The sequence below is a fragment of the Hypanus sabinus genome, chromosome 9 (assembly GCF_030144855.1).
Source record: "Hypanus sabinus isolate sHypSab1 chromosome 9, sHypSab1.hap1, whole genome shotgun sequence".
In the NCBI taxonomy this organism is placed as follows: domain Eukaryota; kingdom Metazoa; phylum Chordata; class Chondrichthyes; order Myliobatiformes; family Dasyatidae; genus Hypanus; species Hypanus sabinus.
In genome coordinates this window covers 153836677-153861416 of record NC_082714.1, presented here as the reverse complement: position 1 = coordinate 153861416, position 24740 = coordinate 153836677, and the positions used below count along the sequence as shown (strand labels likewise).

General features: G+C 39.7%; 1 protein-coding gene across 1 annotated transcript in view; it reads left to right on the top strand.

The window, feature by feature from the left end:
* dhx35 (DEAH-box helicase 35) overlaps positions 1–24740 on the top strand; it is a 111139-nt gene that overhangs the window by 26881 nt on the left and 59518 nt on the right. The window contains exons 6-10 of the mRNA XM_059980829.1: positions 2459–2520; positions 4687–4756; positions 12533–12592; positions 14662–14774; positions 16257–16353. Of these exons, the coding sequence (XP_059836812.1) occupies positions 2459–2520; positions 4687–4756; positions 12533–12592; positions 14662–14774; positions 16257–16353 (402 nt within the window). The remainder of the gene's footprint in view (positions 1–2458; positions 2521–4686; positions 4757–12532; positions 12593–14661; positions 14775–16256; positions 16354–24740) is intronic.

Sequence of the window (24740 nt, the reverse complement as noted above, 5' to 3'; positions counted from 1 at the left end):
TAAGGTACCATAGAGGTTAGGGCAGTCAGGGTTTATAGCGTTATCAATCACTGGTAGGGGTACAGTTCCTGTGCTGTTTGTAAGGAGTGTACGTTCTCTCTATCACTGTGTGCTCCAGTTTCCTCCCACATTCCAAAGACGTACAGTTAGGCCTAGTGGGTTGTGGGCATGCAGAAAAAGCATGGCGACACTCGCAGGCTTCCCCAGCACATCAGAAATGATGATGTGAACTTCACATTTCACTGTATGTTTCAATGTTCCAATGTACATGTAACAAATGAGACTAATCTTTAAAGCAATGCCGCACACTACCAGAAAGTTTGCAGGTTTGTTCCCAGACTGTACTAAGTCAGAATGTTTTTAAGTTTCAAGATTCAAGTACATTTATATCAAAGAATTTATAAATTATGCAATCTTGAGATTTGCTTGCTTACAGGTAGCCAAAAAGCAAGAAACCTGAAATAACCCATTTAAAGAAAAAAAATAAAAGACCAACACTCAATGCACAAGAGAGAAAAAAAAACCATGCAAACAATTGAAGCGAACAACAGTATCCTGAACCAAATTTGAGTCCTCAGATCCAAACCCTGGAGCAACCTGGAGTAGGCCCAAAGCTTCCCTTATTAGTTCATCATATTAGCCGCATGGAGCACAGCAGCTGGGGGGCAGTTTTCATAGCCTCAGCACCATGGAGATGACCATCACAGAGAATGAGTGAAATTGTCTCTTGTCCCGACCGACACCCTGTCTTTTCAGTCTGGTGTTTAAATTGACCAAATAATGAAACGGTAAAAGGCTCTGACGCCCTGGAGAGAAGAGTGAAGATTGCAGAGTGCGAATGCAATCGGCTCTAGCCTGTGATCTGGGCCAAGGTTTAAATTTAAATTGTCTAAACAGCGATTCGTACCTCACACTAGGACCCAGGCACCACTGTTGTGAAAGGCTCCCCGGCCTAGACCATGACTCCCATTGACTCGATCTGGGCCCAGATTTCGTCAATCAGCCTGAAGCCACTCTCAAGCTCTTCAAATCTGCCCAGCGCCCAGGGCAATCCAACCTCGTAACTGGGCTGGTTGTATGGGCACCGAATCTCCTCTGCCCATAGTGAGCTTTACTTGGCTTCAGGCACAATAAGGGCTAAGGGCATTAAAATGGAGCATGGATTCTTCACATAGTCACTGCTTGGCCATTTCTGCTGGAAGTTTGTAGGGGCAGGTCTTAGATATGGGCCAAACGCAGGAAGTTGGGACGTGGAACTGAAAGCTCTATCTATGCTGTGCTCCTGTTGCCCTGTGACTCATTGAGTCAAGGAAAGGATGCGGCTTATCTGCAATGTTTCCTTATGGCTGAATAACTTTCTCAAAAGTTATGGGGGAAAGGCAGGAGTCTGTGGTTGAGAGAAATAATAAATTGGTCATGATTGAATGGTGGAGCAGACTCAATGGGCCAAATGGCCTAATTCTGCTCCTATGTCTTATAGTCTTGCTTGTTATCCAAATAAGTAGTTTACTGGCTCAGGGTACCATGGTAGCATAACAGTTAGTGTTAGAGTTGAAGTTCAGATTTAAATTCTGGGGTCCTCTGTGCATAGGTTCCCTCCGAGTGCTCTGGTTTCCTCCCACAGTCCAAAGATGTACTGGTTAGTACGTTAAATTGGTGATTATAAATTTTCCTGTGATTAGACTCGAGTTAAATTGGTGGGGTGCTGTACCACGCTGTATCTCTAAAATAAAATAAAATGTTAACAGCATTTAAAAGGCACTTGGGAAGTTCATGGATAGGAAAGGTTTAGAGCAGAGGTTCCCATGTTGGGATCCACAGATCCCTTGCTTAATGGTATTGGCCCATGGGATAGAAAAGGTTTCGAGGTATGTGGACCAAATACAGATAAATAGGAATGGTTTAGATGGGAATCATGGTTGGCATTGACAAGTTGAGTCTTAAGAGCCAGTTTCCTTGCAGTATAACTCTATGACATCATGACCCTCAGTACAACTTGGCTAAAGAGTTAGAACGCACAAACTACTGTGAAAATGTTACCCTATCTGGCACGTGGGATATTGGAAAAAGAGAGAGTGTTACAATTAAGTCTTTACATTTCTTACACATTCCCTTCTTTCTTGGCCATCAGATTGTGATTACATTGATGGATTACATAGAGATTGCAGCTGTCTCATTGGACCAAATTGTGTTTCAAGACATGGAATTAAAGAGATTAACTCTTTAAAACTATGCTTCATAAACACTTCCCATCCCTTTTCACTAAACCTTATTACGACAGGAGACTAATCTTCTTGACAAGACAGCAGGCAAGGTGTAGGAGCTTGTCCTGTGGTAATTATTAAACATAAACTGTTGTTACATGACATATATTGGTACCCTTTCGTGCTCTATGAGGAAGAAGTATTGCATTGTTCTGAATCAAAACATTGAATTACACTGTCCCATTGTGATTTAGTTCCTTACAGATGGGATGCTTGTCAGGGAAATGATGGCTGACCCTTTACTGAAGAAATATAGGTAAATATTGACTATACATGCAATATATTTAGACTGTTACTGTAGTTCTATAATATATAAAGTTTGAAGTATATTTTATTATCAAAGTACATACATGTCACCATATACAAGTCTGAGATTCATTTTAATGTGGACATACTCAATAAATCCATAATAGAATAATAACCATAATACAATCAATGAAAGACCGCACCAATTGGGTATTCAATCAGTGTGCAAAAGACAACAAACTGCACAAATATAAAAAGAAGTTGTAATAATAATAATAAGTAAATAAGTAATAAATAAATAAGCAATAAATGTCTAGAACATGATATATAGAGTCCTTAAAAGTGAATCCATTAGTTGTGGGAAAATTTCAATGATGGGACAAGTGGTTATCCCCTCTGGTTCAAAAGCCAGATGGCGGAGGGTTAACAAGCTCACGGTGAGAGTCCTGATGCTGCCATACCTTCTTCCAGATGGCAGCAGCGAGAAGAGAGCATGTCCTGGGTGGTGGTGGTGCCTGATGATGGACGCTGCTTTCCTGCGACAGCGTTTCATGTAGATGTGCTCAATAGTTGGGAGGGCTTTTCCCACAATAGACTGGGCTGCATCCACTATTTTTTATAGGATTTTCCGTTCAAGGGCATTGGTGTTTCCATACCAGGCTGGTATTTTTAAATTTTATTGCAAGTAAAATGAAACAAAACTAAGCTACTTGGTTCCTGCTGCATTTAAGGTTTTACTTACTCATAAGGTTGTTAGCAAATACTTGTATTTAGTTCAGTGAACTGAGAATTATATTAAGCTAAGCACAATTTTGATCAAGTCTCCACACGTCATCAAAATAATGCAAGAAGGAATCCATTCCCAATTTCATTTTCACCTGACACATAAGTAAGCGGTGAATTATAAAGAAGAACGGAATGGGACACTTATTGTAAAATATTTAGGTTCTCTGCTGTTTATTGATGTGGTTGTGGGCTGGGAGTATTAATTGCAAAGCAACATACCTAAAATGCTGGAGGAACTCAGTAGGGTCAGGCAGCATCTATGGAAATGAATAGATAGTTGACATTTCAGGCTGAGATCCTTCATCGGGACTGGAAAGGAAGGGGGAAGTTGTCAGAAATAAAAGGTGGAAGGTGGCTAGCTGGAAGGTGATAGGTGAAGCCAGGTGGATGGGAAAGGTCAAGGGCTGGAGAAGAATGAATCAGATAGGAGAAGAAAGTGGATAAAAGGAGAAAGGAAAGGAGGAAGGGACCCTGGGGAAGTAGAAGGCAGGTGTGAAGAAGTGAAAGGTCAGGATGGGGAGTAGAGGAAAGTGAGGGGGAGTAACTTGTTTACCGGAAGAAGAAATCAATATTCGTGCCATGGAGGCTACCCAGATGGAATACAAGGTGTTGTTCCTCCACCTGGAGGGTGCCTCTTCTCAGCACAAGAGGCTGCTAAGGACCGATGTTTTCAGAACGGGAATAGAAATTGGAATGAAAATGGCCACCAGGAAATCCTGTTTGTGTGGAAATATTAATTATTGTTTATTGATAATAAATAATACTTGGCAAAAGTAACAATTATATTTCAACTGTCCAATCTTGTGTTAAGGTTAACTCCTATAGACAGAGGAATACATATCACATTATTGAAGACTATTAAAATATTGACTGGAAACCATGCTCCAGCTGTAACAGTAAGGTGTCTAAGCAATACGATATTAGATGGAAAGATCAGAGGTCCCTAGTCTAGCAAGGTGACAGCAAACAGACTATATTAGACAGAAAGGTGACAGCGAAAAGACAATATTAGATGGAAAGATCAAAATTTCTTAGACTAGCAAGGTGGTAGCAAAGAGAAAGTTATTTTGAGAGGTGTAAGGTGGAGCGGAATAAAATGGCAAAGAGTCAAGAGCAAATTGCTTATCTTCACCTTCAATATTCTGTAATTTTTTTCATTCAGTATGTTATGAAGTAGACCTTAATTTTGACATTGTTTAATTTTAATTTGCAGCACTGGATCACAGATCACTTTATCACAATATATATTTGAAGCTGTGATAGTCACCCCAGACCCTGTGATGAAGGGAATTTGCTAGCTTTACAACCAACAGTTGTTGTGATAAAGGAACTTTGTTAGGGATATGGCCTCTGCTGTCTAATGGGATTTGTTCTTTTGCTGCTGTTTCAGTGTTCTCCTCCTGGACGAGGCCCATGAAAGAACTCTGTACACAGATGTTGCTCTTGGCTTACTAAGAAAGGTTAGTATTCTATGCACAAACACTCAGTGGCCGCTTTATTAGGTACACCTGTACACCTACTGATTACTGATACCCTAGCAACCAATCATTTGGCAGCAACTGAATGCATAAAAGCATGCTGACCTGGTCAAGAGGTTCAATTGCTGTTCAGATCAAACATCAGAATGGGGGAGAAGGGTTTCTGGTGACATCATAGTCAAGAATGGCAGCTTAAGTCACTAGCTCCTCCGAAAAAACATGTATTAAGCCCCATTAACCCGTCAAATGTAATATTTTTCGAAAAATATTTGAACTGAAAAGAGGGGCAAGAATGGGGAGAAGAAATGGAAATAAAAAAAGCGACACTCCGGAGCCTGCGTCCGAGAGGAGTGCAGCGAGCGGCTCTCCGACCAGACTGTGTGCGAATGAGGCGGCCGCCGGGCCTCGTTCAATCGAAGTGGTGAATGTCTTCGAAATCCTGAAAGAAATAATGGAGGTCCAGAAAGATATAAAGCAGCAGCTCCGTGACATTAAGGCAGAGCTTGCCAGCGTTAATCAAAAAATAGCAGTGGCAGAGACTCACATCGAGAAAGTGGGGGATCGCGTTCAAAACGTGGAACGGATACTGAGCAAGACAATAAAAATCATACATCACCAAGACGGTAAACTGCTTGACCTGGAGGAAAGATCATGGCGGAAAAATATCAGAATCTACAACGTTCCCGAAGGAGAACGGAGGGCCTGTCTATGACAGAGTTTGTCGAAAAGTTACTGCGGGATGCGCTGGATCTTCCCTCGGTTATGAAGCTGGAAATCGAAAGAGCGCACTGCACACTAGTTCCAAAACCTACCCAGGATACAAAGCCACGATCAATTATAATTAAATTCCTTCAGTACAGCACCAAGGCGGAGATTCTACAAAGGGCCTGGGGTAAGAAGAGAGTGTTTTTAGAGGATAAATTAATATATTTCGACCTAGATTACCCCTCCGCCAACAGTCCTCCAGAAACGCAAATAATACTCTGAAGTAAAGTGAGTACTAAAGCAAATTAAGATTAGGTTTCAAACTCCATACCCTGCTAAACTTTGAGTGTTTTATGACAACAGGAAGCAGTTGTACCAGACAGTGGAAGAGGCGACTACAGACATGAAGGCTAGAGGGTTGCCCGTCAGCATGACCAAAACGAAAGAAAGCCTGGCTGATGAATTGTCCCACTCGGCTTGGGAAATAGTGTGAGAATCGAGAAGGCAGGAGACAGGAGGAAGCTGAGAGAAACATATCAGGAAGAGACTGGGAATTTCCCAAAGACAGTCCTCACCCCTTTCAGAAGAGCCATAAGTTTGGCTAACTTTAAAAATGCTGAGAAGCTAAACAGAAGCAAAAGTACACAGTGATATACCTATCTCAAGAAATACTTATTATAATGTGGATTTCATATTACTTAGTTGTTATTCTTTATTCGCTCACTTACTCCTTTTTCCCCACCAAACTGAGAATATATATATATATGTTCATATGTGTGTAATGTGTATGTGTGTGTGTGTGTGTGTGTGTGTGTGTGTGGGTGTATGTATATGTATATATATGTATATATAGGAGGAGTACACAAGGAAATCTTTTCTGTGTAATGGATTTGTTCACTGACTTTTATGAATACTGCAATGGGGGCCCTCAACTCACAAATAGGAGGGGTTATCCCCCCACAACTAGACATTTCCTCTAGCTCAGCAGAGGGTCATTTACTAGAGATCTCAGCCTTGGAATCACACGTTCGTTGCCATTTTTGTTATTATTTGAGTTTCTTGGTTCTTATTTGTTCAGGGAGTAGATCAATTAAGTTTTATTCTAATTTCAATGATACATTGACAGATAAATACAGATGGCTAAGGACAAGGTAAAATTCATTTCTTTTAATGTAAATGGGCTATTAAATCCAATCAAACATAAGAGAATTTTATCCAAAATGAAAAAAGAACAAGCCCATGTAGTATATTTACAGGAAACTCATTTAAGTGACACTGAGCATAAAAAACTAAAGAGAATGGGCTTCACTAATCTGTTTTTCTCCTCGTATAAATCAGGACGTAGGAGAGGAGTTACTATTCTTATCTCAAGTAAGTTAAATTTTGAAAAAATATTCAAAATGGGAGATAAAGAAGGTAGATATATTCTGGTAAGGGGGAATATAGACGGAAATTCAGTTACTCTATTGAATATATACGCACCTCCAGGAAGTGATATTGGTTTCTTTCAGAAAATTACTGATATTATGGTAACAGAAACAGAAGGTCTCCTGATAGGTGGGGGAGACTTAAGTTTACAATTACAACCAAACTTAGACTCTTCCAATAGAAAAACCTATGAAACAAAATCTTTACATAAGAAAGTTAATACACTTTTTGAGGATGTTGGTTTAATTGATATATGGAGGGACCTTTTCCCTGACAGAAGGGATTACACTCATTATTCTGCTCCACATTCTGTATATACAAGAATAGACTATTTCATAACATTTGGAAAAGACAAAGACAAAATAAACACCTGTGGAATTGGGACAATAGATGTAAGTGACCATGCATCAATATATTTATCTGTTGATTTTGACCTACAACCAAAGAATACTATTTGGAAACTAAATTCAAGTCTACTCAATGATCTGTACTTTAAGAAACAAATTAAAAAAGAAATTGGTCTCTACTTAGAATTTAATGATAATGGAGAGGTTTTACCTCCCATTTTTTGGGATACTGTGAAGGCTGTCTTAAGAGGGAAAATTATAGCGATATCTTCATATAAGAAAAAAAATAAGGATAAAACATTAGAGGAATTACAAAATAGGCTGAAGGAACTAGAGAAAAAGCACAAATTGAATTTGGCACAGGATACATTGGGGAAATTAAAAGAATTAGGAATGAAATAAATAATTTGGCTATGCAAGAAATCAGGAAAAACTTATTGTTTCTGAATCAGAGACATTATGAAAGTGGATCGAAATCTATGAAAATACTGGCGTGGAAACTAAAAAACAAGATAGCAGAAAATACAATTCATAGAATTAAGGACCCAAGAACGAAAATGATAAAAAAAAAATAGGCTGAGTGAAATTCAAGAAGCTTTTGAAGTGTTTTACAAAACACTATATTCCAAAGTTCCACAGGGAAGTATAACTCAAATTGACACCTTCTTGAATTCTCTAGAGTTACCCACTTTAAACGAAGAACAAAGTAGAAGGATGACTGCTGACATAACTGAAGTTGAATTAAAAGCTGCAATTAGTAGGCTTAAATTAAGCAAGTCATCAGGATCAGATGGGTATATGGCAGAGTGGTACAAAGAATTTAAAAATGAGTTAATTCCTGTTTTACTCCCCACACTGAACTGGGCTCTAAAAAAGGCACAAATACCACCCAGTTGGAAGGAAGCGATAATCTCAGCTATACCGAAAGAAGGCAAGGATAAAATGGAATGCGGGTCATTTAGACCAATATCCGTTCTTAATGTAGGTTATAGGTTATTTACCTCCATCATGGCCAAATGATTAGAGGAGTTTCTACCCATACTGATACGTAATGATCAAACAGGTTTTATACTACATTGCCGGACTCAAGACAATATATGAAAGATACTTCATATTATGGATCATATACAAAAGAACAAAATGGAAGCAATAGTGATAAGAGTTGATGCTGAAAAAGCATTTGATTTGGTTAATTGGAATTTTCTTTACAGAGTTTTACATTGATTTGGTTTCCAAGACACAATTATTAAAACTATACAGACACTATATGACAATCCTACTGCTAAGATTAAAATCAACGGATATTTATCAAATATTCTTACCCTAGAAAGGGGCACGAGAAAGGGTTGTTCATCGTCACCACTACTCTTTGTGCTATATCTGGAACCATTAGCTCAATACATGAGACAAAATGAAGATATCAGGGGAATTACTATTAAAGGGACAGAGCATAAATTGGCTTGTTATGCGGATGACATTTTGATCTATCTAGGGCAACCAACATACTCTTCACCTAAATTGATGCAATCCTTTGAACAATATGGTCAATTATCAGGATACAAGATCAACATAGGTAAAACCTAATTACTTTCATATTACTATAGCCCAGCAAGAGAAATTGACCGTTGACATCCCTGGGCATGGCAAACAGAGTCTTTCAAATATTTGGGCATCATTATGCCAAAAGATTTGGCAAAATTATCAGAATGCAATTATCTGCCTATATATAAAAAAATAAGAAAGATATAACACAATGGAACCTAATTCCTTTTTTCAGTCTCAGTTCAAGGATTGAGTCTATTAAAATGAATATTCTGCCCAGACTGTTATATCTCTTTCAGACCCTACCAATAGAGATTAATCAAAATCAACTCAATGAATGGAACAAGATGCTATCAAGGTATATTTGGCAGGGTAAAAGGCCTAGAGTTTGTCTCAAAACTTTGCAATTAGCAAAGGAAAAGGGGGGATGGGGCTTGCCTTCTCTTAGAGGTTATTATTTTGCAGCACAGTTGAGAGCTGTGATATGTTGGTGCAACCCATCATATGACGCTCAATGGAAAAACATTGAGGAGCGGGTACTTCCCATCCCCATACAAGCAATTTTGGCTGATAACAACCTGCAAAGGTACATAAATACTATTGATAACCCATGGGTGAAATTGACTCTTAAAATATGGAAAAACTCTATAAAAGAATATAATCTAGAGGGAGATATTGCAATTCTTAAATGGTGTGCATTTGACACTGATTTTACACCAAGTAAATTGGATGCTAGATTTAAGAACTGGACAGCTAAAGGAATAACAGTTCTTTGCAACATAATGAAAGAAGGAACACTATTCAGCTTTGAAATAATTAAAGAGAAACACTTATTAGAAAAACAAGATTTTTATCGGTATTTACAGATGCGACAATATGTTAATAAGACGCTTAAAAATGTAACCAGGGCAAATACATGTTTGAAAGAGCTCTTTAGAAAAGCATATAATTCAGATAATGGTAGTAGAATCACTTCAAGCATGTATAAGGGGTTGTCAAATCTTAAAACGCATTCGACTTCATACATTAAAACAATATGGGAGAAGGAAGGAGGGATAATTATATCTCAGGAAGAATGGACAACAATATGGAGATATCAATGGAAGTGTACCAATTCACAGAAATGGAGGGAGTTTGGATGGAAAAACTTGATAAGATATTTTATTACACCCTCTCAGAAATCCCATTATGATGGTAACCTCCCTGTTTGCTGGAGAAATTGTGGAAATCAAAATGCAAATCATTATCATTTTTTGGGACTGTCCTGTTATCACAAACTATTGGAGGGGGATTCACAATGCCCTACAAGACATCTTTAAATGTGAAATACTCTTGGAGAGTAAGACCATATAGTTTGGATATATACCTCAAGAATGGTTGAAAAGAGATAAATATTTATTGAATATACTTTTGGTGGCTGGTAAAAAGATTCTTATTAGGAAATGGTTATCACAGAAGAGCCCAACTTTAAGTACATGGATGGAAATTACAATGGACATTTACAAAATGGAGAAGATAACAGCATCTGTTAATCATAAGCTGGAACAATTTGATTCATACTGGGAAAAATGGTTTAACTACATAATGCCTCGTAGGCCTGATTTTATTCTCACAAATCAATGAATCTGTTGTTAAAAAAAATCACTCCCTACTTGTACATAGTTCTTTCCTTTTGCTTGTTTTTTCTTTCCATTCTTTACCCCAGATAAATAATTTGTGGAGATTTTGTGATATATATGATTATATGTTGTATATGTACAATGTCTGAAATACATCTTATGGAAATGTTTGATGAACTTCAATTAAAAAAAAGTAAATTACAGAATGGGGGAGAATTGTGATCCAAGTGACTTTGACTGTGGAATGAATGTTGGTGCCAGACAGGGTGTTTTGAGTATCTCAGGAACTGCTGATCTCCTGGGATTTTCACGCACAACAGTCTCGAGCTTACAGAGAATGGTGTAGAAAACAAAAAACAGCCAGTGAGAGGCAGTTCTGTGGGTGAAAACACCTTGTTAGTGAGAGGTCAGACTGGTTTAAGTGACAGAGAGACAACAGTTACTCAGATAACCAGTCGTTACAACAGTGGTGTGCAGAAGAGCATCTCAGAATGCACAACACATCAAACTTCGAAGTGGATAGGCTACAGAGGCAGAGAACCCCACCTAATACAGTGGCCACTGAGTGTATGATGCTAGGTGGTAGAAGAAAATCCTAGGAATACTCTACAGTTCCATTAGCATTTGAAAGAGAAACAACAGATGTCTATTTTGACTGTTTGCTCAATATTTACGATTTTTCTTTTATACCTCTGGTGTTTCCTGATGCTTCCCTTCCACAATCCATGCTTTTTCTGACACTTTCATGTGGTATCATTTTGTGGCTGAATTTTTTGCATAATATTCAGCTCTTAGCACCTCCTGAGCAATGATCTAAAAATGATCTATTGACAATGGTTATCCTGATTCCAGTCTTCTTTCCCAGAATGTTTTGTCCTCTATCAGCTTATCTTGGTCAAGGAGGCTACATCGTGTTCCCTTAACCCCCTAAGATGTTGGCAGGATAGCTGTGGAGAGTATGTTCCCTCCTGAGCGAGAACCTAGAAGTAGTGGTTCACTGTTTAATAATAAGAGCTCTATTGAGATAAAGCTAAGGTGACATTTGGAGTGAAGGAGAGATAGAGCCCTTAGACCAGAGAGTCTGTGCTGACCATGAACTGCCCATCTGCACTGATCCCATTTTCTTCTTCCCATGTTCCCCTTAACTCTTCCTGGATTCCACCATTCTTCCACCAGTGGAGTCTTTGAATAGTTGTTAAGAAGAAGTACAAGAATTCTTGATAAGCAGGGGTAAGTGAGAAAGCAGGGATTCAGGAAAGTCAGTTCAGCCACGATCTTATTAAGTAGACCAGAAGGCTGAAGGGACTGTATGTTCTACTTTTGCTCCTATCTTGAGTTTCTCATGTTCATTCCAGATATTTTGCTTCCTTTCCAACTCACGGGTCACCCAGCCTTCTGCAAGTCTTCCCTTTCCTAAGAAGCTGTGTTGGGCCACACTCCACATGCTCATAACACAGTCATCACCTTCCTCTTCAAAGTAGATATGGGATTTTATGGGAAGTTATGATGGTGAATCTATAGAATTCATTGCCACAGATGGCTGTGGAGGCCAAGCCATTTGGTATATTGAAAGCGGAGGTTGATAATTTCTTAATTAGAAAGGGTGCCAAAGGTTATGGGGGAAAGGCAGGAGAATGATATTGAGAAGGAAATTAAATTAGCCATGATGGAATAACAGAACAGATTTGACAGGCCGAATGGCATAATTCTGCTCCTATGCCTTGTGGTCTAATCTTCAACCACTGTCCTCTATTCTTGCAAGCTGCCTGCACATCTGTTTCCTCCCCAAGGCACTTCAATGCCTTGAGACCCAGTACACATTTTTTTTTCAATATAGAAATAGAAAGCCAGTGAAAAAATGGAGAACCAAAGCAGAATTTTTGTTTCCAGCAATAATTAGAACAGACTCCTTGAATAACGGTGTGGCTAAATTGCACTTCATAATCAACATTTCAATAACTTTAATCAACATTTTCTACTTTAGAAACACACACAAAATGTTGGAGGAACTCAGCAGGTCAGGCAGCATCTGTGGAATTTGTGTTTTGTGTGTGTGTGGCTCTAGATCTCTAGCATCTGAAAAATCTCTTGTCTTTATTATTTTCTACTTGATGCAGATTCAGAAGAAAAGAGGGAATCTGCGACTGATTGTGTCATCTGCAACACTGGATGCTGAGGTTTGTCTTGCAGTTACCATCTTTACAATCACCCAGAGTGGGTATATTATTCTGCTGATGGGCAATCTGTATTATTGCCAGCAATCATAGCTATGCCTTTTATTATCTGTGTGATCTAGTTCTGCATGGCATCCTCCGACTTAATCTCTGCAATGGCCTTCTACCCTGCAACATTCACTGATCTCTGTGCAGCTTACACTCTTTGACAAGGTGCAAAATCAATATGAGTCACTCTCCCAATGTTATTGATGGAGGGAACAGGATGCTCAGAAGAACTTCCTATCTATCATAACTCCAGAAAAACAGTAGTTCATTCATGCAGAAAGCAAAGAGACTATTAATGGCTGGTTTGAAACACTGATATATCCATGCACTGATAAACAAAATCAGAAGAAGAAACGGTTCTTCTATTTATTCCCAATTTTCTTCACCTGTGCGAAAGATATAAATTGTTGGATTTGCTGCCAAAATCTCTGTCTCTCAACCTCTCCCTCCTCCTCTGAGATACTCCTTAAAACCTATCTCTGATCAAGCTGAAGGTCACCTTCTCTAATCTCCTTATTTGGCTCAGTATCAAATTAAGATTCAAGATTGTTTAATGTCATTTTCAAGTCATATTCATTGTCATTTATATATATATATGTATACCTTCAAATGAGATGTTTTCGGACTAAGGTGTAAAGCACAGTAGTACACATGACACATAGTAACCTTGGAAAGTAAGAATGAAACCTACAAATGAGTCATGCATAGATAAATGAAGTAAAGAGCATAAATTAAATACTGTAGTGTACAGAATATGTTAACCAGTGACACTCAAATGCGATGCAGTGGGGTGTTCAGAAGCCTAATGGACTGAAAGAAAAAGCTGTTTCCCATCCTGACCAGTACACAAACATAGAGAACAAAATAATGGCTACTCTGGATTCAATACAGCACAAAAAAACACAATAAGTTGAAGATCTCAATAATAAAAGATCACTATGAATATAAATACATAAGATAGCTTATATGCATTGATTGATAGTACGGCCATAAGGTGACGCTAGGAGGCACAGGAGTGTCCGTACATAAGCTCCACATTGCTGTGAAGTGCCCTGGAACAGCTTGCTGAATTAGCGATGCAATGCCCTGATCTAAGAGCAGAGCAACACATTGAGGAAGAGACTGAAGGGTCACTTTCTTTCTACATGTTCTGAAAAGCAATGAGGTTCTTGGTTGTGTTATGTAAAACAGAACTGTGAACAGTTCATTCAGTTGTGGATTACTCACCAGCAGTCTATGCTAATTAAATATAAACAGTACTGTGCAAAAGTTTTAGGCACATGTTAAAAATTCTATAAAGTGAATTTTCTATCAAAATAATGAAATGAACAGTTTCTAAATATCAAAAAAATTACTAAGAAGCAGTAAACAGTAAAAAAAAAGTAAATCAAATCAATCTTTGGTGAGACACCCTTTGCCTTTTAAACTGCATCAATTTTCTTAGGTACACAGTTCTGCAGTTTTATAAGAAAATCAGCTGGTAGGCTGTTCTAAGCATCTTGGAGAACTTGCCACAGTTCTTCTGCAGACTTGGATTGTCTCACTTGCTTCCGTCTCTCCAGACAGCCTCAATGATGTTGAGATCAGGGCTCTGTGGAGGTCATACGCCCTGAAACTATATAAAAGATATAGGTTACCTAGGACTTTTGCACAGAATTGTACTTTGTGGGTTTGAACTTTTGTGGGAGTTCTCTGGATCATACAACCTAATGAGCAGAAACCCTAAAGAAATGTCATTTGGGGTTTGTGTGATTTGGATGGAAGTTGCAGCAGACAAGCTATGTCAAGTTATTTCCAGTCTACACTGAGCTTGTTGATTTCACCTGGTAGATCTCTACATGTCCCCCAATAATGTCACATGAGTTTCAGTCATAAAGTTTGCAATATGCTACTGTGAAAAAGAGATTAATGGTGCAAACTGCTTCATAATATTTATTTTTGTTGGATTTCTTCATGCTTTTGGTCATCTCCACTTTTATTTAAAACCCATGATGGTCTGTTTTTTGTTATTTATTTACTTTCAGAAATTTCGAAATTTCTTCAATCTGAATGAGACTGCAGACCCCAGTAAGGACACGTGTGCCATCCTCACTGTGGAAGGGCGGATGTTTCCAGTTGATATTTTTTATACCTTAAGGTACATTTAACCTTCTTTCAGTAGTGGTAAGCACAAATCTTAGGTTCATGGCGAAACTATCCTTTTAGAAAATTATATTAACTTTTGTTACAGCCAATTATTGTCGTTACTGGAGAGGGTCCAGAAGAGGTTCACAAGATCCTGGTTTTGAAAGGATTAATGCGTGAGGTCTGTTTGATAGTTCTGGGTCTGTACTTAGTGGAGATTCAAAAAATGAGGGGGGAATCTCAATGAAACCTGCTTAATATTGAAAAGTCTGGATAGAGTGGATGTGGAAAGGATGTTTTCTACCATGAGAAAGTCTAGGACTGAAGAGCACAGGCTCAGAATACAAGGATATCCCTTTAGAAACAGAGATGATGAAGTATTTCTATCACCAGAGGATGGTGAATCTATGTAATCCATTGCCACGGATGGCATTGGAGGCCAAGTCATTGGGTATATTAAAGCAAGGTTAATAAGTACTTGATTCGTAAGGGCATCAAAGGTTATGGAGATAAGGCTGGAGAATGACGTTGAAAGGGATTATATGTCAGCCATGATAGAATAGCAGAGCGGGAGAGGAATCAATGTGTCAAATGGCCCAATTCTACTCCTATGTCTTATGGCTCCAAGGAGAGCAATCCCAGTTTCTGCAACTCAAGTCCCTCTTCTCTGGAATAATTCTCATAAATTTCTTCTGTACACCAAGACATTTCAGGTTAAAATTCAGCTGCACTGCTCTGGACTCATAATCATATTCTTCAAACACATGAGATTCTGCAGACAAAGGGATATTCAATAGGCAGAGGAGGTGCAGGAAAGCTCATTAAGATTTAAATAAAATTTGGATCAGTACATGAATGGGAGGGATATGGAGGGCTATGGTCCAGATGCTGGTTGATGGGATGATGCATAATAATAGTTTGGCACAGACTAGATGGGCTGAAGGACCTGTTTTTGTGCTGTAGTGCTCTACGACTGGAACTTTAAAATCTGACTTTGTCTAGACAGAACAGTTAGAAAAACTGCTCTCATTGTCAGAGTGCTCATTTAACATAGAACAAAGGAAATCAGGAAACAGATTTGAAGGAAATATTTTTATGTCATCGAGAGATTAGGATCTGGAATGAACACCCTGGATTATCAGTAGTGTACATTGTTAATTTTTCCACACTCACTAAAGTTAATATAAAACTCTTCAAACCCTTAGCTGACTATTCCAAGCAGCACGCACCAAATGGTGGAGGAACTCAGCAGGCCAGGGAGCATCTATGGAAAAAAGTTCAGTCGACGTTTTGGGCCAAGACCCTTTGGCAGGATGCAAAGATCTAGTCCTGCTGAAGGGTCTCGGCCCGAAACGTCGACTGTACCTTTATCCACAGATGCTGCTTGACCTGCTGAGTTCCTCCAGCATTTTATGTGTGCCGCTTGGATTTCCAGCATCTGCAGATATTCTCGTGTTTGCTGATTGTTCCAATTTTGTTTGTCTTTTCTTCTCAGCCCTGTTCCAGATTATCTGAAAGCCACAGTGGATACCATCACAAAGATCCACCAGAATGAGGCTGATGGGGATATCTTAGCATTTCTCACAGGCCAGGTACTTTCCCACTGTCTATTTATATAGCAGACAAAACAAAAAAGATCAGTTGGTGTAGATAATTGGGGTGGCAGGGTGGAGATAGATCTCCACCAAAGGAGGTGTAAGGCACTCCATCCCTCTTGTTAGCCTGCAGGCCATCCTTGGGCGAGGTGTAGCACCTGCTTAGCCCCACTCCCCACCAATCAGGGTCACATGAAATCATGGGACCAGGTGGTGGATGGTCGTATGAGCAGCTGGTGCACATCGCGAGTCCTGGTTATGCAATCAAAGACCTTAGGCAGCCTATCTCTGAAGAGTATTGATCATGGCTGGGGTCACTCGTCTGGTAAAGACACTGCCCAGAAGAAGGCAAAGGCAAACCACTTCTGTAGGAACATTTGCCAAGAGTATAATCATGGAAATGGAAATACCATGATCACCCATGTCATATGACACGGCACATAATGATGATGATGATAGTGTGTGGATAAGGATGAAAATTAATCTCTTTACCTTTGGTTTTGTGATCCCCGAATGAATGGAAGCATTGTAAAGGAAAGTGACTTACATTTCTTTGATGCCTTTCGTGACACTTTCAGTGTGTCACAAGGTACTTTGCAATCAATAATGAGCTTGTGAAGTAGAGTCATTTTTTGCAAACCGTGGCAGGTAACATATGCATAAAGACTTCCACAAATCATAAAGTGATAAATAGCAGAAAAACTGGTTTGGAATGTCTCTAGAGGGATTAATGTTAGTCAGAGGGTAATTCCCCTGTTCTTCAAAACAGTGCTGTGGATTTTTTACATTTGTGTGGTTTAATATCTCATCTGAAAGATGACATCTACAACACTAGCATTCTCGCTGTATTATATTAGAATGATAAATTTGATTTTAGAGCAGTGGTTCCCAAACTGGGGTCCACAGATCCCTTTTTTAATGGTATTGGTCCATGGCATTAAAAAGGTTGGGAATCTGTTTTAGAATAAAACACACAAAGTGGCGGAGGAGTTCAGCAAATCAGGTCACATCCACGGAGGAGAAGAAACATTTGACGTTTTGGGCTGAGATCCATTTTGGACTGGAAAGGAAGGGGCAAGCAGCCACAATGAGGGGGGAAGGAGGTGATAGGTGAGAACAGGTGAGGGGAAGGTGAATGGGTGGGGGAGGGGAAATTAAGTGAGCAGCTGGGAGGTGATAGGTGGAAAAGGTAAAGGGCTGAAGAAGGAGAAATCTGATAGGAGAGGGAAGTGGACCATGGGAGAAAGGGAAGGAGGAGGGTCACTAGATTGAAGTTTTGGGCAGATGAGAAGAGAAAGGGTAACTCGAGCAGGATGGGGAATGAAAAAGCAGAGAAGGGGGAGAAGGTGAGAAATTACTAGAAGTTGGAGAAATCAATGTTCATGCCGTCAAGTTGGAGGCTACCCGGACTGACTGTATGTTCCTCATCCAACCTGTTAGTAGCCTCATGGTAGCATTAGAGGAGGCCATGGTCCAACATGTCGGAATAGGAACGAGGAGTGGATTTAATATAGCTAGAGGCAGCTGTTGCAGTTAACCGATAACCGACATTTATTTTTGTGCTAAAATCTCTGGTATGGGACCAGTATCCAGAATATTCTGTGTATTTGATATTTGAATGCATGCAGCATAAGAAATAAAGTGAACAGTCTTGAAATTCACCTACGGATTGCAAGTATGATGTTGTGACCATCTCTGAAACTTGGCTGAAGGATGGCTGCCATTGGAAGCTGAACGTCCAAGGCTATATGGTGTATTGGAAAGATAGGTTAGTAGGCAGAGGAGATAATGTAGCCCTGTGTATAAGAAATAATATTAAATCATTAGAAAGGTATGACATAGGATCAGAAGGTGTAGTGTTAAGAAATGGCAAGGTTAAAAGGACCCTAATGGCAGTTGGATACAGGCCTCCAAACAGCAGCCAGGATGTGGATTACAAATTACAGCAGGAGATAGAAAAGGCGTGTCAGAAGGGCAATGGCATAATAATCGATGGGGATTTTAACATGAAAGTGGATTGGGTTAACCAGGCCAGTACTGGACCTCAAGAGAGAGAATTTCTAGAATATCTAAGGGATAGCATTTTAGAACAGCTTGTTGTTGAGCCCACTAGGGAATTGGCTGTGTTGGAGTGGTTGATGTGCAATGATCCGGAGGTGATGAGAGAGCTTAAGGTTAAGGGACCCTTAGGGAACAGTGATCACAATATAATCGATTTCACTTTGAAATCTGAGAAGGAGAAACTAAATTCCAATGTGTCAGTATTTCAGTGGAATAAAGGACATTACAGTGGCATGAGAGAGGAACTGGCCAAGGTTGACTGGAAAAGGACACTAGCAGGAAAGACAGCAGAGTAGCAATGGCTGGAGTGTCTGTGAAAAATGAGAGAAGAGCAAGACAGATATATTCCAAAAAAGAAGACATTTTTGAATGGAAGAAGGACACTACTGTGGCAGAGAAGTGAAGTCAGAGCCAAAATAACAGCAAAAGAGAGGGCATACAAGGAAGCCAAAGCTAGTGCGAAGATAGAGGATTGGGAAGCTTTTAAAAACTTGCAGGTTGACCTGCAACCAAAGAATACTATTTGGAAACTAAATTCAAGTCTACTCAATGATCCCTATTTTAAGGAACAAATTAAAAAAGAAATTGGTCTTTACTTAGAGTTCAATGATAATGGAGAGGTTTCACCTCCCATTCTATGGGATACTCGGAAGGCTGTCTTAAGAGGGAAAATTATAGCGATATCTTCATATAAGAAATAAATAAGGAATAAAACATTAGAGGAATTACAAAATAAGCTGAAGGAACTAGGAAAAAAATCACTAATTGAGTTTGGCACAGGGTACATTAGAGGAAATTTTAAAAATTAGGAATGAAATTAATAGTTTGGCTACACAAGAAATCAGGAAAAAATTAATGTTTCTGTAACAGAGACACTATGAAAGTGGATATAAATCAATGAAAATACTGGCATGGAAACTTAAAAAAAAAAGATAGCAGAAAATACAATTCATAGAATTAGAGATCCAAGAACAAAAGTGATAAAAAAAATAAGCTAGGTGAAATTCAAGAAGCTTTTGAAGTGTTTTACAAAACTCTATTTCCAACGTTCCAGGGGAAGCAAAACCCAAATTGACACCTTCCTGAATTCTCTAGACTTACCCACTTTAAGCAAGGACCAAAATAGAACGAAGACTGCTGACATAACTGAAGCTGAACTAAAAACTGTAATTAGTGGCTTAAATTAAGCAAGTCACCAGGATCAGATGGATAAATGGCAGAGTGGTATAAAGAATTTAAAAATGAGTTAATTCCTGTTTTACTCCCCACACTGAACTGGGCTCTAAAAAAGACGCAAATGCCACCCAGTTGGAAGGAGGCGATAATCTCAGCTATACCGAAAGAAGGCAAGGATAAAATGGAATGCGGGTCATTTAGACCAATATCTATTCCTAATGTGGATTATAGATTATTTACCTCCCTCATGGCCAAACGATTGGAAGAGTTTCAACCCACACTGATACATAATGATCAGACAGGTTTTATACAACAACGCCTAACACAAGACAATATACGAATGACACTTCATATTATGGATCATATACAAAAAAATAAAATTGAAGCAATAGTGATAAGCGTGGACGCTGAAAAGGCATTTGATTCGGTTAATTGGAGTTTTCTTTACAGAGTTTTACATAGATTTGGTTCACATGACACAATTATTAAAATGATACAGCCACTATTTGACAATACAACTGCTCAGATTAAAATCAGTGGATATCTATCAAATAGTTTTACCCTAGAAAGGGGCACGAGACAGGGTTGTACATGGTCACTGCTACTCTTCGCATTATTTCTGGAACCATTAGCTCAGCACATCAGACAAAATGAAGATATCAGGGGAATTACTATTAAAGGGTCAGAGCATAAATTAGTCAGTTACGCAGAAGACATTTTGATCTATCTAGGGCAACCAGCATACTGTACCTAAATTGATGCAATCCTTTGAACAATATGGTCAATTATCAGGATACAAGATCAACATAGGTAAAACCGAATTACTTTCATATAACTATAGCCTACCAAAAGAAATTGAAAGTAGATATCCTTGGGCATGGCAAGCAGAGTCTTTCAAATATTTGGGCATCATTATGCCAAAAGATTTGGCAAAATTATCAGAATGCAATTATCTGCTGAAATATATATATAAAAAGAAAGATATAACACAATGGAACCTAATTCCTTTTTGTAGACTCGGTTCAAGGATTGAATCCATTAAAATGAATATATTGCCCAGACTATTATATCTCTTTCAGACCCTACCAATAGAGATTAATCAAAATCAATTCAATGAATGGAATAAAATGTTATCAAGATATATATGGTAAGGCAAAAGGCCTAGAGCTCATCTCAAAACTTTGCAATTAGCCAAGGAAAAGGGGGGAGGGGGATGGAGCCTATCTTCTCTTAGAGATTATTATTTTGCAGCACAATTGAGAGCTGTGATATGTTGGTGTAACCCATCATATGACTCTCAATGGAAAAACATTGAAGAGAGGATACTTTCCATCCCCATACAAGCAATTTTGGCTGATAGTAACCTACAAAGGTACATAAATACTATTGATAACCCATGGGTGAAATGGACTCTTAAAATATGGAAAACTATTATAAAAGAATATAAACTAGAGGGAGATATTGCAATTCTTAAATGGTGTGCATATGACTCGAATTTTACGCCGAATAAACTGGATGCTAGATTTAAGGACTGGACAGCTAAAAGAATAACAGTTCTTTGCAATATAATGAAAGAAGGAATACTGTTCAGTTTTGAAATGCTTAAAGAGAAACACTTATTAGAAAAACAAGACTTTTACTGGTATTTACAGATGCGACAGTATGTTAATAGGAGGGTTAAAATGTAACCAAGGCAAGTACATGTTTGATAGAGCTATTTAGAAAAGCATATAATTCAGATAACGGTAGTAGAATCATTTCAAGCTTGTATAAGGGTTTGTCAAATCTTAAAACACATGCGACTTCATACATTAAAACAAAATGGGGAAGGAAGGAGAGATAATTATATCTGAGGAAGAATGGACAATAATATGGAGGTATCAATGGAAGTGTACCAATTCACAGAAATGGAGGGAGTTTGGTTGGAAAAACTTGATAAGATATTTTATTACACCCTCTCAGAAATCCCATTATGATGGTAACCTCCCTGTTTGCTGGAGAAATTATGGAAATCAAAATGCAAACCATTATCATATTTTCTGGAATTGCCCCGTTATCAAAGACTATTGGAGTGGGATACACAATGCCCTACAAGACATCTTTAAATGTGAAATACCCTTAGTAAGTAAGACCATATATTTTGGGTATATACCTTGTTACGTATCCCGTAACTGGATCACTTACCAGCAAAGATAGAGAGGTCCGCTGAAGTCTGATGGTACTATTTTTAAAAGTCTTTATTTATAAAGGGACACAAAAGTAAGGTTAATGCAAACATTCAGATAATATACATCGTCAATACTCAATCTAAAGCGCGGGTGTAGTAATAATCATCAATAAGAAATAGTTCTATCATTTGTCTAGGGGATAATACTGAGTCCGATGGAAATATAAAAGTCACTCAGAAGTTTGCAGGCTTTTTGCCTTTTGGGAACTGCTGGGTTTCACGTGTTGGAGAGAGAGAGAGATTTCTGGTGAGAAAAGAAACTTGCCAGTCTTTTTGGACGCAAACCGTTGAATCGGGAACGTGGGTTCCCCGTTGTCAGTTCGAAGTCCTTTTCGGTGTTATCAGCCACTCGTTTCCTAGGCCAGGGGAAACGGATCACACGTGGCTTCCGAATAGCTTCCCGTTATCACGGGAGCGATGAGCGATGGTGTCTCCTTCTGTTGCGTCGCTGAGAGACTGCCCCCTGCAGCCTACCTTTTATCTGGACTTGCAGGGTTGTAGATGTCAATCAGGGTGGGGTGATGCAATCCCCCAGCCCACAATGTCTGAGGGTGTGTACGTAGCCCAGCCCATGTTGACCTGAGAGCTGGCAAGCAGTATAGGATCGTAATTCACAAAGGTGTCTCCAAGAAACAATGGCCAAATCCGTTGCTTTGTCCTGCTGAGGATTCTGTCTCATTTCCTGGGTCCAAGACCCGAATTAATAGCGATCTGGCGATTCTCAAAAAGGAGGGGGCTGGGATCATAACACCTCCCCTCTTAAAAAAACGTTTTTACCAGCGGTTAAAACGGAGTGGTACAGAGTCTTACAGGATTTTTGAATCTAATACAATACACAAGCTTTTGTTTTCACAGAGTACTACCATTATACATTCAAGTCAGTATCTAAACAATTAACGATTACAGTGTCCCTTTCTTTAATATCTTAACATCGCGTACGGTACTAAAGTCTAGTAGCATCAAACTTCAATTTAATAAAGACCTATTTTTTTTCTTTCCTTCAGCAACAAAACTAAGGAGGTGTGATCTTAGCTTAGGTGCATCTATAAAAGTTTATGCGAATACTAATCGTTTCGGTCGTTTTACTTAATCGGCAGGTCTCCAAAGGGGCTGTCTTTATTATTCACAGGCTTTGGCGCAAACCAGTACAACCTGCTTTGCTGTTTAAAATTGCATCCCCATTAACCGTCGCCTCTTTTCTGGTGAGTCCCCCCCCCCCCCCGTGGGGAACTTGAGTAATTTGGCGTGGTGAACTCCTGCCCGCCTCGTTCATCGGGGTTATTTTATCAACACCATGCACCAAATTTAGACCGTTTCCACCCAACTCTTTAATTTTACCCAGGCGGCTAGCCCTTTTGTCAGGACCCTTCAGGCTATTGGTTTTTAATTCGAACTCTTCAAGTAGCATTTCGAATGCGGCCTTTTCACACCCCATCCTGGCATAACAATAGAGTGGGGGGCCGCTATCTCCCGGCTCATTCTGTGAGCGATCTGCCAAGTTTAAGATTTCTTCATTCGATTTGGGAACCACAGATTTTCCATTTCCTTCAATAATAATCCTCATCCCCCCATTCTTAAATTCTGCATTAACTTTGAACCCACCTTCGAGTACAAACACCGGGGAACTCACACTTCCCACGGTTACCAAGGTTAACCCTTTTTCCACTGAACCAAGTTCTATCTGACCCACAAGGACGGCCGCCCCGTTCCACTGAATCAAATACCTCAGACTTCTTCTGAGCTCCATTACCAGGTTCAGCACCACGTGCATCCCCATCTTGGACACACTCAAACGGGACATTGGCCTCTTCCAGGCGTTCAATACCCGTACTCTTTTTAAATCCTAACTTCCCCCGTTTCTCCCAGGTACTCTCTGGGCAACTCCCTTCCGGAGTAAACTCAACCCCGCGGGCTGAAACAACCTCATCTGCCAACCCAGCAGACGTCTTTGAGGTAAGGGCACCCTTTTCGTCTAGGGCTGCCCTCATTTCACTATCGGGAACACCTTTAGAAGTTTCAACTTCCTCAAACAGTTCTGCCAACCCAGACAGATCCTCTATGTCCAACCCTGGACCTTTTAACCGCTCTATCGGTTCCGCATCTTTATTTTCTGCCTCTAAGACCTTTCTCCTCGCTAAAGGCGGATCTATCTCCGCTCCCTTCTCCTCTTTCACTTTACTACTCTTCGTTTTACCACCCTGTAAACCCTCGTGGTACAGGGTCGGTAGAAACGTCTCGGCCAAATCAAAACTGCTCTTGTTCTCAGCTGCCTTTCTCGACTGGCTGCGAGTGACCGCGCATGCGGGATAGATTTGGGACTCTAGGGGCGGGGCCACCGCACTCGCCGGTCGGCGGGTCAGCATCATGGCTGCCCAAACCTTACCTCCTGCTAAGTCGTTACCGAGAAGAACGTCCGCGTCAGTTCTTAGGAACTCGGATGGCACCCCTATTTCAACGGGTCCAGACACCAACTCACAAACCATAATGACCTCATGTAAAGCCACCATTTCTATTTTTTTGCTGATCCCCTCTACCTTTACCATGCCCGTTTTTCGACCAAATGCTAGTACCTTACTGCTGATCAACAGCAGCTCAGCCCCTGTGTCTCTCCAGATTCGTACGGGAACTGGTGTGTCTCCCTCCCTCACAGACATGGTTCCTTGTGACAGACAAGTCTCAGAGCTGTCTCGTACTCTGTCTACCCGGGGCTCTCTGGTCGATTTACTGATTACCACGGCACACCCGATAGGGACTGCGGCTTTCCCTCTTTCTGGCTCCTTTCTCGGAGCGCGGCATTTAGATGCAATATGTCCCACCTTTCCACAATTAAAACAGGTCAAACCAGGAAATCTCCAGGTTTCTGGCCTGTTATCCTCACTTTTTCTGCTAGCTCCCGGCTGAGTTTCTCCTGTAGCCGGCG